The 14,949-nt window shown below is 47.5% G+C and overlaps 1 protein-coding gene across 5 annotated transcripts in view; it reads right to left on the reverse strand.

Annotated features, from left to right (window-relative positions):
* The window catches only part of DMTF1 (cyclin D binding myb like transcription factor 1), an 84,321-nt gene that overhangs the window by 7,071 nt on the left and 62,301 nt on the right, over window positions 1-14,949 (reverse strand). For 4 of the 5 annotated variants that reach the window (XM_073551289.1, XM_073551286.1, XM_073551287.1 and 1 more), the window contains one exon: window positions 1,349-2,800. In XM_073551289.1, coding sequence (XP_073407390.1) covers window positions 2,706-2,800 — 95 coding nt within the window. In that variant the 3' untranslated portion in view covers window positions 1,349-2,705. Of the gene's footprint in view, window positions 1-1,348; window positions 2,801-14,949 lie in introns of those variants that run through there. The other variant, XR_012221359.1, reaches the window with a different exon arrangement.

Raw genomic sequence — 14,949 nt, forward strand, 5'->3', positions numbered from 1 at the left:
CTTAGTGTCCTCCTAGTGGCAAGCAGCATAACACCCACTGTCTGTGTCCCCCCAGTGAGGCGTAGGAGAAAGACAAAATTGCACAGCTTTTCCTACCTCTAAGGGAAGAGTCAGCCGGCCTTATAACGCGGACTGGGATCGCAGCACAATGCTTGAACAGGCCATCTGCTCCCCTTAACTGAGCATAACCGCTGTATAGAAATCCCCGTCCAAGTTATATGGCCGTCTGACTCTTCCCTAAGGCTAGTGTCAGACAACTGTGTATTCTCTGTTACCGATAGAATTGGGTCAGTTATGCAAATCGCACTCTGATCAAACTGTGATCTGATTCTCTCCAATGAGGAGAAGATGAAGAAAAAAAATGTTCTCCATTCTTTCAGTCTGTGGAAATCAGACGGCACTCAGATGTTATCCAAGTGTAGTCCGATGGGTTCCAAGGACTCATTGACTTGCATGGCTGAGTGCGATAGGCTCAAACTCAGGAATGCAGTTATTTTTTTTTTCCCCCTTGGCCCGGCCATGTCAGAGGACAAAAAAAAAGTGGACAGCCCCAAAGAATTATTGCTACAATTATGCTTTGCTTATAAAGCGCCATCATCTTCCGCAGCGCCTTACAGATGTTATCTCTGCCCCCCATTGAGGATCACAATCTAGATTCCCCATCAGTATGTCTTTGGAGTGTGGGAGGAAACCCACTTCTTGTAGAACCCCAGCACCGGAAAGCAACTTTGCTAACCACTGAGCCACCATGTAAAATTGGGTGGAGTGCTATCTGTCAAAACAACGGATAGCACTCGTCCGAATAATACGGTCGTCTGCACGAGTCCTAACAATGTATAAAAAGAAACCCACATGGATGGCAATGTGTACAATCTGAGATTTCTCACAAACACAGACTTGTATTCTGATTCCTGACCACTGTTACGAAAAAAACCAAAAAACCCTCCTGAATATCTCCATAGATTTTAATGCGTGTATGTTCTATCCCACAAAAAAACTACTGACCAAACTCACAGATGAAACAATCTGAATGAAGCCTTATGTGAAGTTTAGACATAACGCCGAGCATTACTGGACTAGTCTCGTCGGCAGCGCAGATGGATGCAGGAGCTTCCTACTATTCAAATGCACTAGTATGCGGTAAGCTGTAGGGTTTTTCATCCATGCAGACTGGAGGTGAGTGGACATTCGCCCATGTGCACACTCAGACTAACAATCCATTGCAGACATGGACCAAAAAACCCCGTTGGTGTGAATATATCTTAATAAAGACTCTACTCCACCTGAAATAGCGAACAGGGAATACTTGAAGGCAACAAGCTGCGCATAAAATAGACATGAGACAGACTTTAGCATCTTTCGTAACTCGTTTATCTTCTGTGTTAGATTTGGATCAGCAACGGTTAATTGATTTCTATACATCTTTTTACAGTGACTGCTGGGAAACAAAAACGCCCCCCATGAAAATGTGTAAGGCGACAGGGCTCGTTTTTGATAAAGATTCTAGAATGAAAGTCTACTTTCTGTATAAATACTATCGGGACACCTATAAATAGCAGATAATATGTACATTAGCACCGTTTGTTACACCCCGCTTCTGGGTCATAACGCCAGGTAACGGACACCATTTGGGTCATCTCCTCCAGGCTCGCTGGTGCCATTAACACTTCATTTGCCCTACAGTCAGCCTGATGATTGTGTTCCATATAACACAGAAGTACGACAGACTTGTGGACTGGATTAGTTGTAACTTTCCTGTTTGTTTAAAAATGGCATCTATCAGCTAGCGCCTTCTTCAGATATATTGTACTTCAGTCACCATCTCTGTAAACAGTATTGTAGAAAACCAACCCCTCTAAGCCCATGTCCAATGACACCGAAAACTAAAATGTAAGGATGTGATTAAGGAAGCACTCCAATCAGAGTTTTTATCCTCTTAATATATTGCAATCACCATATTATATAATACTGTGTACTTACAATTGCTCATTTCGCCTTTCTACCCAGCTAATTCTTCTCTTTTCTCTGCTCTATGTAGAAACAGGAAGTCTCCTATCCCAGCATTTATCATTCCCCTCTTCGACTCATGACCAAGCTGCTTTTCTCCTACCTGCAAGAGACTTTTGCAGTGACATACAACTCATACAGGGAAAATTGACCTTCTGTTTCTACATAGAGCTTAGAAGGATTCAGATAGTCAGTTATTAATCACGTTAGGTCATAGACCTAATGGAAAATAGAAGCATTAGCTGGGTAGAAAGGCAAAATGAGCAATTGTAAGTACACAGTGTTATATAACGAATGCTACATATTAAGAGAATAAAAACCTAATAGGCGTGCTTCTTTATATATTGCTTCCAGTACTAAGCTCCACTCTTATCTTAACCTCCTACATTAGTGGTCTAGAAAAAGATTCTGGATGTGGTACAGAATTTCATGATACATGATAAAGCTTAAGAAACATTGTAGACAACAGTGGAATGTCATTTACCAAGAACCAAGCGTTTTCTTCTCCGAAAACTGAGAAAGTGTCACTTACCATCTGGACTTCATGACTGACAATAGAAGCTGGTGATAATAGTGCAAACTTTGCTGTGTAAAAATAACAGATTTGGTGCCACAGCAAACTGTAACAACTAGAACATGTAGGCGAGAGGTTGGAATGGGTGCAGCAAGTCAAAGCAGACACAAGGAATGCATGGGGGTTATAAATCCTCAATATGTTTTGAGTCGTCAGAATCTGGTCCATCTATTGAGTCGATTCGGTGAACGTTGTCCCTGTGGTGCTGCAAAATCGGATCTAGTGGAATGGAAAAAACAAAACAAAAAACCCAATATGTTAAACCTGGTTAGGTGTTACACGAGGATTCTGTAGTGGAGTTCAAGCTAGGCCTTACAAATGGTGAAATCGGCATTGAAAATTCACAGAAAGATTAACAGTGTTGCCAGTCTGAAAGATGGCACCGCTCAACAACTTATATACTGAAAATTTACTCAGTGAGATTTTTTAAATCTCAATTTCGTGAGAATTCTGCACCATGGCTCCGATGTAGCATTGTCTTTTCGCCTGTTTTATGTATAACTTTCTGCCATTTTTGTGTTGGCTCCCAATTGATTATTCTATTTGCCCTTTTTTGAAGTCTGTATCTCCTCTCCTGTTTTGTTTTTTCCATTGTTTGGGTGTTTAGTGCTTCCAGATATGTTCGCCTCATTCAGATTTGTGAAAAGGTGCAATATTTGGTGCAACGCCACATGACTGTGACTTTCTGAGCTAAAGTTAGGAACAACTCCATGTCAATTTCTACACTGAAAATCTCCAAATTTTTGTAAAGATTTTAGGTCAAATTTTGCTGGTAATGTATTTTACTGAAATACACCGAATATGGCCTGTGTGCAGATAGACTAAAGGGGAATTTACACAGCAAAGATAATCGAGTGAACTAATCCACGGTGAATTAAAAAAGATCATCGTTGTCAGCAGTACAGGACTCGCACTGCTGAGAACGATGGCAGCCTTTGTGCACTGAGCGATCTAGTGCAGATCACTTTAGTCTGCCTGCACAAATGACCTATTAAAATGACCGCCAACCGGTAAAAGTTTACCCATCTGCGGTCATAGCATGCCGCTGGTTGGTCCGTTTAAAAGGCCCTTTACGCTTCGAGGCCATAAGGCAGCTACAGTTTATTGTCTTTATCATGTACTGGTCCAACTGAGTTTTATGGCCTAATCAATCAGCATCATAGGGAGAGAAATGTCTTCATGTTAGGCCAAGTTCACACTGTCAGGATTTCAGATCAGTGAGTCAAAAATGCATGAGTGCAAGTGTTTCTGTTTTACTCACAGATGCTAAATCACATACGGCCAGCATCAAAGATAAAGACATCCCAGTTTTTAGATGGTATCATGAGTTACTTAGGAGAACAAGGTGACTCTTTCACATCTCCACAGCTGGTCTTTAATAGCTTCCATTATTGAAGGCCACATTCACACTATCAGTACTTGGTTAGTATTTTACCTCAGGATGTGTAAGCCAAAACCAGGAGAGGAACAATCAGAAGAAAAAGGAGATTTTTGTGTACTCACTGTAAAATCTCTTTCTCTTAGCCTCTAATTGGGGGACACAGAACCATGGGTGTTATGCTGCTGTCCACTAGGAGGCGACACTATGCATAATCTGAAAAAGATTAACTTTGGCTCCTCCTCTGCAGTATACACCCCTGGACGGCGTCAGCCTTCTCCAGTTTTGTGCAAAAGCATTAGGAGGAACATAACAGTAACAACATAACCATGCCTGTAAGAAGGCCACTATGTATGAGCTCAAAGAACAATATGAGAACTCAACCGTAACAACGGCCCGTAAGGGCAACAGGGTGGGAGCTGTGTCCACCAATTAGAGGCTAAGAGAAAGAGATTTTACGGTGAGTACACAAAAATCTCCTTTACTCTGTCGCCTCATTGGCGGACACAGAACCATGGGACGTCCCAAAGCAGTCCCTGGGTGGGAAGCAATGGACGAATATTGTGCTGACAGGTCCCTAAACTTGGGGCAACGCCGCCTGCAGAACCAGTCTACCCAGGCTCGCATCCGCTGAGGACTGGGTATGAACTCTGTAGTGTTTCGTAAACGTGTGTAGGCTAGTCCAAGTGGCCGCCTTACACACCTGTTGTGCCGAAGCCTGGTACCGAATGGCCCAGGAGGCCCCTATCGCCCGCGTAGAGTGTACCGTGATACCGGCCGGGAGAGGAGAATTGTGAAGGCGGTAAGCCTCTTGTATGGTGGACTTGATCCACCTGGCAAGGGTAGCTTTGGAAGCTGGCATACCCTTGCGAACGCCTTCCGGAAGAAGGAAAAGAGAGTCAGACTTCCGGAAGGGCGCAGTCCTAGACACGTATATACGCAATGCCCTGACGAGGTCAAGCGTATGCAGAGCCTTCTCCACTCTATGAACCGGAACCGGGCAAAGGGATGGCAGTGAAATTTCCTCATTGAGGTGGACACAACCTTCGGAAGGAAGGATGGGACTGTACGGAGAACCACCTTGTCAAAGTGAAAGGCTAGGAAAGGCCGTCTGCAGGAGAGTGCTGACAATTCAGACACCCTGAGTAGCGAGGTGATTGCCACCAGAAAAACCACCTTCTGTAATAGAATGCGGAATGGGACTTCCTTAAGGGGTTCGAAAGGTGGTGCCTGCAATGCTGTCAGGACCAGGTTGAGGTCCCACGTTTTCAGTGGATGTCTGTAGGGGGGAACTAATCGGGAAACTCCCTGGAGAAAAGTCCTTACTTGCGGCTTGTTAGCAATGCGCCTCTGGAAAAGCACTGAGAGCGCTGACACCTGGCTCTTAAGCGAGCCTAGGGATAGTCTGGCATCCAGGCCCGATTGAAGAAAACCAAGTACCTTTGGGAGGGAATAAGGGAGTGGAATCTGGCCGTGAGATTCGCACCAGGCAAAGAAAGCTCTCCATGTATGGTAATAAATCTTGGCGGAGGCTGGCTTCCGTGCCCTGATCATGGTTCCAATGACGTCCGGCAAGAGCCCTGCCTGGGTTAGAACCCAGGTCTCAAGGGCCACGCCGTTAAATTGAGAGCCCCTGAATTCTGATGGTAGAACGGGCCTTGTGACAGAAGGTCTGGATGGTTGGGGAGACACCAGGGCATGTCTGCTGTAAGTTGTACGATGTCGGCGTAGCATGTACGTCTGGGCCAGTCCGGCGTGATCAGAATGGTTGGAACTCCCTCTTGTTTGCTCTTCCTCACGACTCTGGAGATCAGGGGGAGAGGTGGAAAAATGTACAGAAGCTGGAACTGGGTCCAGTCCTGAACCAGGGCATCCGCTCCGAGCGACCGCGGATCGCGTGTCCTGGCCATGAAATTGGAGACCTTGGCATTGAGATGGGATGCCATTAGGTCCATATCCGGGGTCCCCCAACGATGGCAGATCTGGTGAAAAATTTTGGGATGGAGAGACCACTCCGAGTCCATTCCTTGTCTGCTGAGGAAGTCGGCTTCCCAGTTGTCCACACCCGGAATGTGGACCGCAGAGAGTACCGACCTCGTGTCTTCCGCCCAGTGGAGGATATGTGCCACTTCTCTCATCGCCTGGGTACTGCGGGTCCCGCCTTGATGGTTCACATATGCCACCGCCGTGGCACTGTCCGACTGTATTCTGATATAAGAGGCTGCCAGCAAGTGATGAAAGGCTCTCAATGCCAGGAAGAGGGCCCGAATTTCCAGGATGTTGATGGGCATGGTCGCTTCCACTGGTGACCACTTGCCTTGTGCCCTGTGATGTAGGTGCACCGCACCCCAACCTGTCAGGCTCGCGTCGGTGGTCAGGACCTTCCAATGACCTGAGAGAAAGGATTTTCCCCCCCGCAAGCGAGGTTGGTTTGAGCCACCAGTGCAGGGACCTCCTGGTTGACGATATTAGCCGGAACTCTCTGTCGAGGGAAAAAGGATTCCTGTCCCAGGACTTGAGGATGGCTAGTTGAAGAGGCCTGAGGTGAAACTGTGCAAATGGTACCGCCTCCATTGCTGCTGCCATCCTGCCGAGGACTCATGGCAAACCGGAGAGATCGGGGGGGGAGTGCGGAGTATGCGAACACCCAGACGGAGAGCCAGTGCCTTGTCCCTGGGAAGGAGCACCAGACCCCTGGAGGTGTCGAATAGCATCCCCAGGAAGGTCAGGGACTGACTCGGGGTAGTCAATGACTTTTGTAAGTTGACTAACCAGCTCAGGCGTCTCAGAGTGTCGATTGTGATTGAGACGCTGATCTCGCAGTCCTTGAAGGTGAAAGCCTTGATGAGAAGGTCATCCAGGTATGGAACGACTACTATGCCTCTGGAGTGTAGAACGTCCATGGTGACTGCCATGATCTTGGTAAACGTTCTGGGAGCCGTGGCAAGTCCGAACGGGAGAGCCACGAACTGGTAGTGGTCCTGGTCGATCGCGAACCTGAGAAATCTTTGATGGGTGGGAGCAATTGGTATATGCAGGTATGCGTCTTGTATGTCTATGGAGGCGAGATATTCTCCCTGCTCCATGGACGCAATGATGGACCGAAGGGACTCCATGCGAAAATGATGAACACGTACATTAGTCCAGTCAAAATACGGTTTGACCCGGAACAAATTCCAAGAAAGCGTTTTATGATTTTTTTTAATTACTATTATATGTGGGGAACAACATATTAAAAGTTTTCCAAAAACTGATCACCGCAAAGGTCCTAACTATGACGTCATAAGACGATGACAGCCATCGCACTAAAAATAACGAATATTTCCCTATTTCAAAGCTGTAGCTTTAGGTTACAGAAGAGATTGCATTTTGTATACTATATATTTTCATATAACAATTTTTATACAAAGTTTTATACTAACTACATGGACAGGCGAGGTCATGACTTCTTCAATGACGTCATGACATATATGTACATTTCTAGAAATTATAGAATTAATACACAGTGCATTTTAAGACCTACTTCATCACTGAATAAGCGTGTCAGGTCAATAGTCACTATTTTCATCATCAGACACTGCTTCCTCACTCATATTGTCACAATGCCCTTCTTGACATGGTCCGCATACCCGTGAACAGGTAAGACCGTGTCTTTTGCAAGTGCACCGAAGTGTACTACAACCACGAGAACAATGGCAGTGAATTATTTTCACAAGTGTTTCTGGCGCGGGTGAAGTATCCATCATCCCTGGAACTAGACTGTTGTTCTGCAATTCCCATCCCCATTCAGTAGTGTCCATGGCCTCACCATTGTCCATCCAAAGCATCACTTGGAGGTAACTCCGAAGGGCATGATACTTCGTTGCAGAGGAGGTCGGTGGCAGTCGTTCAGGTGTAACAAAGATTTTGGCTGAACCAACTTTTTTGCAGAGAGTAGAATACCTCATTGCAGACAGATTGTCTCCAGGTTTGCCCCCGAACAATGCCACCATCGCTTTACACCCAGCGGCTTCAATCTCAGCTCTGTTTTTGTTAGGTGTGGAAAAGATTTTAGAACAGCTATTTAAGACCGAGTCTCCCTTCAAAACCTTGTGTAGACCGAGTTTTTTTCTGATTCCAAAAACCGCGGAAGTGGTATCGCAACCCGTGAATGCATGAAGGAACAGAAGACTGCTGCAGACATGGTTTCCCAGGAACTTCTTCATAACCTTAATGTCGTATACTGTTGCAGGACTCCCTTTATCCGAGTAGAACTAAAGCTTGTTGCCATCGCTGGTTGACGCGTGATGAAGTAACACCAAAAGATCTGTATCTTCGCCAATGAGACTAGTACTTTTGTTGGATGACATTGACACTGCTGCCTTAACAATCTCCACATCTGCATCCCCCTCTGATTGTATTACGTGGCAACCTCTGTCATTCATGCGCTGTGAAACGAGATTGATAAGAGACTGTTTGTTCTCCACATTCGAAAGGAAGTCCTCCTTTTTCCCGACAAATTTCGTTCCTTCAGCAATGTTCACTTTGTTACTTGTTCGTTTTTTGCGCCGTCGCTGATGGGTAATGTCCTTAGTGTTTGGTCCTCCGATGTAACCATCAAATACTATCGTAGCCTTACCATAGTGCTTTAGTGTGAAAGATGCATAGTCTTCAGCGATTGAACAATATGTCTTTCCTTCTGACCACTTCAGTCGATGGAGAAGAGAACCTCCGTCAAGAACATAATGTTCCACTTCTGGTACATCCTTGAGTACTGCGTCATCTGAACTCTGTTCTTTTATAGCAGCCATCAGTTGTGCTTTGTTTGGTTTGCGTAAGAGATATTTTGCCTCAAAGAGGGATGGTGGGTATGGTGAAAGTTCATAGGCCATCACCTCATCAAGGGAAAGATCAGCAGTTTGAGACACCACAAGAAACCTTTGGAACAAAAGAGCCTGGTCTATTGTTTTGTCCTTAGCAACGTCAATAGCCTCACTGGATGCCAGGGTCTTGGCTTTCATTGACCGCTTGTACTTAACTGAAAACAGTGATTGACCCTCCATTGTTGCCACTATTTCTCTGCCAATGGTGAACAGGTTATGGACATTCACATCCTTATTTGCATTGACACCGGTGATTATGTTGCGAAGAGACACTTCATCAGAAAAAGGTGAAAAGGTCTGGAGTTTATCTGCAATTTTCTCCAGGTCTTCACAATCTCTTCTCGTCCTTGACATTCTTGCCTCCTTGTGTTGTTCACTGGTGACAAAGCTCTGGCGAGTGAAACCCTGCATTGCATCACTGTAGGAAGAGGACACTGGCACAGACAGAGTCCACAAGGCCCTCTTCCTCTGGTGAGTCCTGCAGTTTTTAGGGAGCGCATCAGAGCTTGCTCGATGACTAGATCGCAACCCAGGCCTGCCCAGTACTGATCAGTCCGCCTTACAACATGCAAGCCATTCATAAATCTATGGAAGACTGATGGCATATCATCTTCCAGAGTGGTCATAGACTGGAGGTAAAGGTAGGCGGCCTTCATATAGTTCCCATGCCTAGCAGCTGCAAGAATGGGCATACATTCGGCTACAGCATGAAGGTGCCAGGATCCTGTACGATCGGGCTCGATAAGCTCCCATGCAATTCCAACCATCTGTTGGTAATTCAGCCATAGTTTACTGGTGCGAGAGTGAGCGGATAATCCGTTTCTTTTGGTGGACAATTTCACTAAGGCAGGTAGAAGTGATGACCGAATTCAAGTCACTCTCCCCTGTCAGTGTCCGAGCATACAACTGCTCAAGTTCTTGCAACAGGTCTGCAAAACCGGGATGGTCGCAAAGTACTTTGTCTGCAACTTGCTGAGTAAGACACTGATCAAGGAGGAGATGGCCACGAACTGCACGCTGAACTGCCTTTCCAGTCATGACGTGTTGCACAGCATTGTCACCGTAAATTGTTCCCAAGATCTCTTTGATTCCACTCCCATCCATCAACGTTCCTATGGCACCCATAAGATTCATCAATGTGTGGAAGCTCCCGAGCATCAGGACAACATCTCGAATCGGGCTGTCTTCAGGCACCTCGTGTTTGATTTCTGACGCTTTTCAGTAGAGTGGCTGATCGAATGCAACAACTGCAGCGGATCGGTGTTTATCAGCAAGGTTGCACAGATACTCAAGAGTAGAGAAGATGCATGACTTGTCTCCGGAATACATGTCAATGATGGGCAGAAAGATTACCGAAGACGACCCCAGATGATCACAGTCTTTATGTAGCATGTGCATCATTCCATTCCAGCTCGGTGCAGGCTGTTTGAAGCGCAAAGACATCTCCCACAATACATCAACACGATGGTCAATGGCGTCGAGAAATGGCAAGGGCTTGAATTTTATGTTTTGTTGAGTGTGTTTTGCGAAACGGTATTCCCTTACATCAACTCTGCTTTGTTCAACTATCTCCAAGTCCGCAGTCTTCCATCTAAGAACAGTGCGACTGACCTTCCTTCCTGGAGTCACAGTAGCTACCATCCCCATGCCGTGGAAAGTCCCCTTCCCATCTAAAGTGATGATATTATGATCGACGTTGTCCGCAGCGAACAGCAGTGCCGTATCCAGTCTGTCTATGGTACCATCGAGTACATCCTGGCCAACAGAAGTGGCAGCGTTTTCCTCGAATCGCTGAACTTCCGAATATGATGAACAATATCCCATGGCTGAGAGACTGTCTGCAAGAAATCGAGACCTGAAATGATGATGGAGCTGGACTGCTAACCCAAGCTGTAATGGAGCTACTACAGCCCTGGGACGTACAGCCTGAACAACTGATTGTCCAATGCTTGCGACCTTCCTGTGAATGTCCTTTCCAATGAAGAGGGTTTCATGCAAGCAAAGCAAACTCAGGGGGAGATAATCTAAGGCTGACTGACATTCAAGCGAAGAAGTCTTCGGATATTCATCGGTTGAAGATGGGATCTTAGACTTGATATCGCTCTTGTTTAGTTTGGCCGCAGTCTCTATGATGGCTCTCTTCTGGGCTTCTTCATCCGTTTCCTGACTACGGAAATAGTCCCTCAGGATTATTCTGGTCTTTTCACGGAACATTACAATGTTAGGCAACCCGTCACACTCTGCTATGAATAGCGAATCAATCACCATACCTTTCCTCCAGCCTATACCTCAGCCATTTATTACTATAGGCAGCACTGTCTCCTTCTACAAGATACTCCGTCATTTTCTTTGCAAGATCTGTAACAGTCAGTTGCTCTTCATCGTTGTCCTCGAGAAATGCACACATTCTCAAGAACGCTTGCTCTTGGTCCATGTTCATCGGCCTCCCTACCTTCCGCGGTTTCTTTGTAGTAGATCCACCACCATGACGCATAAGAATTCCGTAATTTGTCCGAAAGTTAATGCCACATAAACGATGATACAGTCTGCAACATGTAAGTCCTTCCCAAAGTACGCGATTCTCCCTTGAATGGTGATTGCCCAGTCATCATTACGCTGTTTGCAATGTGACAAGATGGACCTTACAAATCCATCCGTTTTAACAAAGCTATAGTCATCGAAATCACTACTAGATCTTGTCTTCACCACTTCATGTCCACAGAACAAACACTGGGTCGTGCTATCATAGGATCCAGTAGACACCCGTGTACCTCTCTTGGCAGGTGAACGATGAACGGAAGTAGCTTGCTTATGCAAGTCTATTTGCTTCTTGTTTATGTAGTTCACACGACATCTCTTGTGCACCACTGCTCCAGCAGCTACCACAGTGCTAACACCCCTCTCAATACTGGCTTTATTGATCCCTTCAGCTCCTTTTGCACCAATCACCACTCTTTCTCCATCATCTTCTACTTCATGGCTGCATAAGGGGCAAGTTTCTTGACTTTCCATCATTCTCAGCTCTGTAAAAGAAGATAAATAAATCGTTAAATAATAAATATAATAGTAGTAATTGTAAAAGAAATGTGATAGACACTGAAAGGCGAGTCGCATTTAACATTTTACAACTTTGGCGGCCATATTCTTTGACGTCACATTTGGACCCTTTGTGGTAACCCTATCTTGGCAAACTTTTAGTATGTTTTTCCCTACATGTAATACTACCAAAAAAAAACAATAAAACGCTTTCTTGGAATTTGTTCAGGGTAAAGGAATTTTTTTTCGTATTTTGACTGGACTACATATTTGTTGAGTTGTTTTAAGTCTAGTATGGGCCGAACACTGCCTCCTTTCTTGGGAACTACGAATAGATTGGAGTAGAACCCTCGGAAGCGGGTACCGGAACAAAGACTCATGCTTGAAGGAGGGAGGAAATCGCTTCGTGGAAGGCACGAGCCTTGTCTGGCGATTTTGGTGGAACAGAGAGGAAGAACCGGTTCGGTGGACTGGAAGTGAACTCTATCTTGTATCCGGAAGACACTATTTCCATGACCCACCTGTCTTCTGTAATAGGTAGCCAGACTTGCTGAAAGAGTAGAAGTCGTCCGCCTACGGGTGGGGTGTCTTCCGGAGTTTGTGAGTCATGATGAGGAGAAATTCTGAGGTTTTCCTCCTTTGGGCTTCGCCTGGCCTGCTTTCGACTGCCAGGTTCTGTCCGGCCTCTGCGCCGTCCGTGGGTTGTCCCTGCGTGGAGAGCGGTTACGACTTTGTGCTGGACGCGAGACGGACGAGCCCGAAGAATTCCGAAAGGATCGGAATCATGTTTGGTTACGCCGTTTGAACGTGCGTTTAGGTTTTAGTTGAGGGAGAGAGGTTCTCTTACCCCCAGTGGCATTGGATATCATTGTGTCCAACTTTTCACCGAAAAGCCGCCCACTGAGGTACGGGAGATGCGTGAGGGACTTCTTTAGGGCCGCATCTGCTTTCCATTCCCGCAGCCAGAGGATACGCCGAATCGTGATGGTGTTTGATGCTATCCCCGCTACGCGTTTTGCGGAATCCAGGGCTGCATGAAACATGTAATCTGCTACCACTGCTATTTGAGCCGCTTGGTCCGACAGCTCAAGATTTGAAGCTTGGAGGCCAGCTTGCAATTTTTTGGCCCAAGCCAGAATGGCCTTGGCCGCCCAAACTGAAGCGAACGCGGGAGCCAGGGAGGCCCCTACCGCTTCGAAAACTGAACGAGCCATGCGTTCTACCTGCGGGTCTACTGCGTCCCTGAGGGTTGAGCTATCTGGCAGTGAGAGGAGGGTCTGTGCTGCTAGCCTAGAGACTGGGGGGTCCACTTCGGGCGGATCTGTCCACTCTTTGGTGTCCTTTTGTGGGAAGGGGTACCTAGCCTCCAAATGTTTGCGATTGGTGAATTTCTTCTCAGGCTGCGAAAACTGCTTAGTAAGGATCGCCTGAAATTCCGGGTGGTTAGAGAAAACCTTAGGCGGTTTCATAACACCTTCAAAGCAAATCTTGTGTTCTGGGGCTTCCGGGGTTGGATCGGAAATGTCCAGCACCCGATGGATGGAAGAGATTATGTCCTCAACTAGCGCTGTATTGCTAGGGGGACAAGGGAGCAGAGACCTCTCCGTTTCGTTGTCTGAGTCAGAGTCACATATGCCTTCCGAATCCTGCGTATCGCTGAGGCGTTCCATGGTGGGTGAGCTGGGGCGGAGGTCTTCTGTAGTCGGGGATCTCTGTGGAGATCTGCGTTGTCTGTGACTGGTAGGGGACGGTCTAGGTGACCTAGAACTACGGTGTCTCTCCCTAGAGGGAGACGACCGTGTGCTATGGGATGACGCAGAGGAACGCGACGTGTGGGTTCTCTTACGTCTGGGAGAGCCAGAAACGGCCTGTCCCTGAATGGAGCTGTCCCTTTGCTGGGTAACGCTCAAAGCCGAGACATGACCCTGCAGAGCCTGGAGCAATGTGGAGGTTAGGTTATCTATGGACTGCGTCATAGACTGCGACATGTGGGTAGCCCATTCCGGCGTGGTAGCAGCCGCTGAAGCATTGGTAGGAGCCTCTTGGGGTTCTGACCCAGTATTCTGGATACAGTCCCGACAGTGCGGGTACGTGCTGCAATGGGGAGAGCGGTTTTGCAGGCTGTGCAGAATGCATAAAAGCATTCCTGCCTGGTTCTCTTGTACCTTGAGCCCGGCATAGTGCACAGAGTGTGGAAGGGCTGGCTATGAGAGGACTCTACAGGGGTGGCTATGCAGGGAAAAACCTATAGGAGAGCCTCACAGGGAATCCGGATTCACAGCCGAGTGAAAAACCCGAGATGTGATCTTACCCCACCAGTGTGCCCCTAGGTCCAACGCCGAAGATCCACAATCCTGTGCCCCCCAGAGACTGGCTGGCGTGGTGCTGCTGATGCATGCGGCAGAAATGGCCGCCGAGAGGATGAGGAGGGAGAAGGGGGCGGAGAGATGAGAAAGAGCGCGCAGATGTGTAAAAACGCGCCCTGTCTAGATCCGCCCCTTCCATGACACTGTAGAGTGTCATATTTGTCATCCGGGGGGCGGGCCGGGGCGTGGAGATGAGGCGGCGACCTCAGCTAGGCCGAAGCCGCGGCCTAAATTAGATACCGCTGCCCAGATAGGGCTCCAGGCCAGCGCGGAAGTCCGGGAGGGGGTCGGAGCTGAACCGGATCCCCCCGGATTGAAAAGGCAGGATAGCGGTGGGGCCACAATCAGAAGTGGGCCCTTTGATGGGTCCCCCTGAGGCGTTATGGAGCTGGTGCTGCCGCAGAGACTGGGGCGCAGAGAGCCCTGTGTCTGTATGTGCCATGCCTGCCGCACTCTCCCCCGGCCCCGACAGGGGCCCGCAGCTGGGCTGGGGTCCCTGGATACTGTGAGCGGTGTCTCTCCCTTAGGCAGTCAGACTGCGGATTGCCGTGGTACAGACCCTACCTGAGGCGTCTCAACCTAATACCCCCAGAGGGGGATTAGGGAGGGTGCTGCTGTCACCATCAGGGGGCTTCCTCCTTGCCTCGACCTCAACCCAAGACCAAAAGGAATTGAGGAAGGAGGGGGTCTCGACTTCGAACCAGCACCCGCAGGACTGGGGAAGGA

The sequence above is a fragment of the Dendrobates tinctorius genome, unplaced genomic scaffold, assembly GCF_039654945.1.
Source record: "Dendrobates tinctorius isolate UK_male_01 unplaced genomic scaffold, ASM3965494v1 ptg000174l, whole genome shotgun sequence".
Taxonomy (NCBI): Eukaryota; Metazoa; Chordata; class Amphibia; order Anura; family Dendrobatidae; genus Dendrobates; species Dendrobates tinctorius.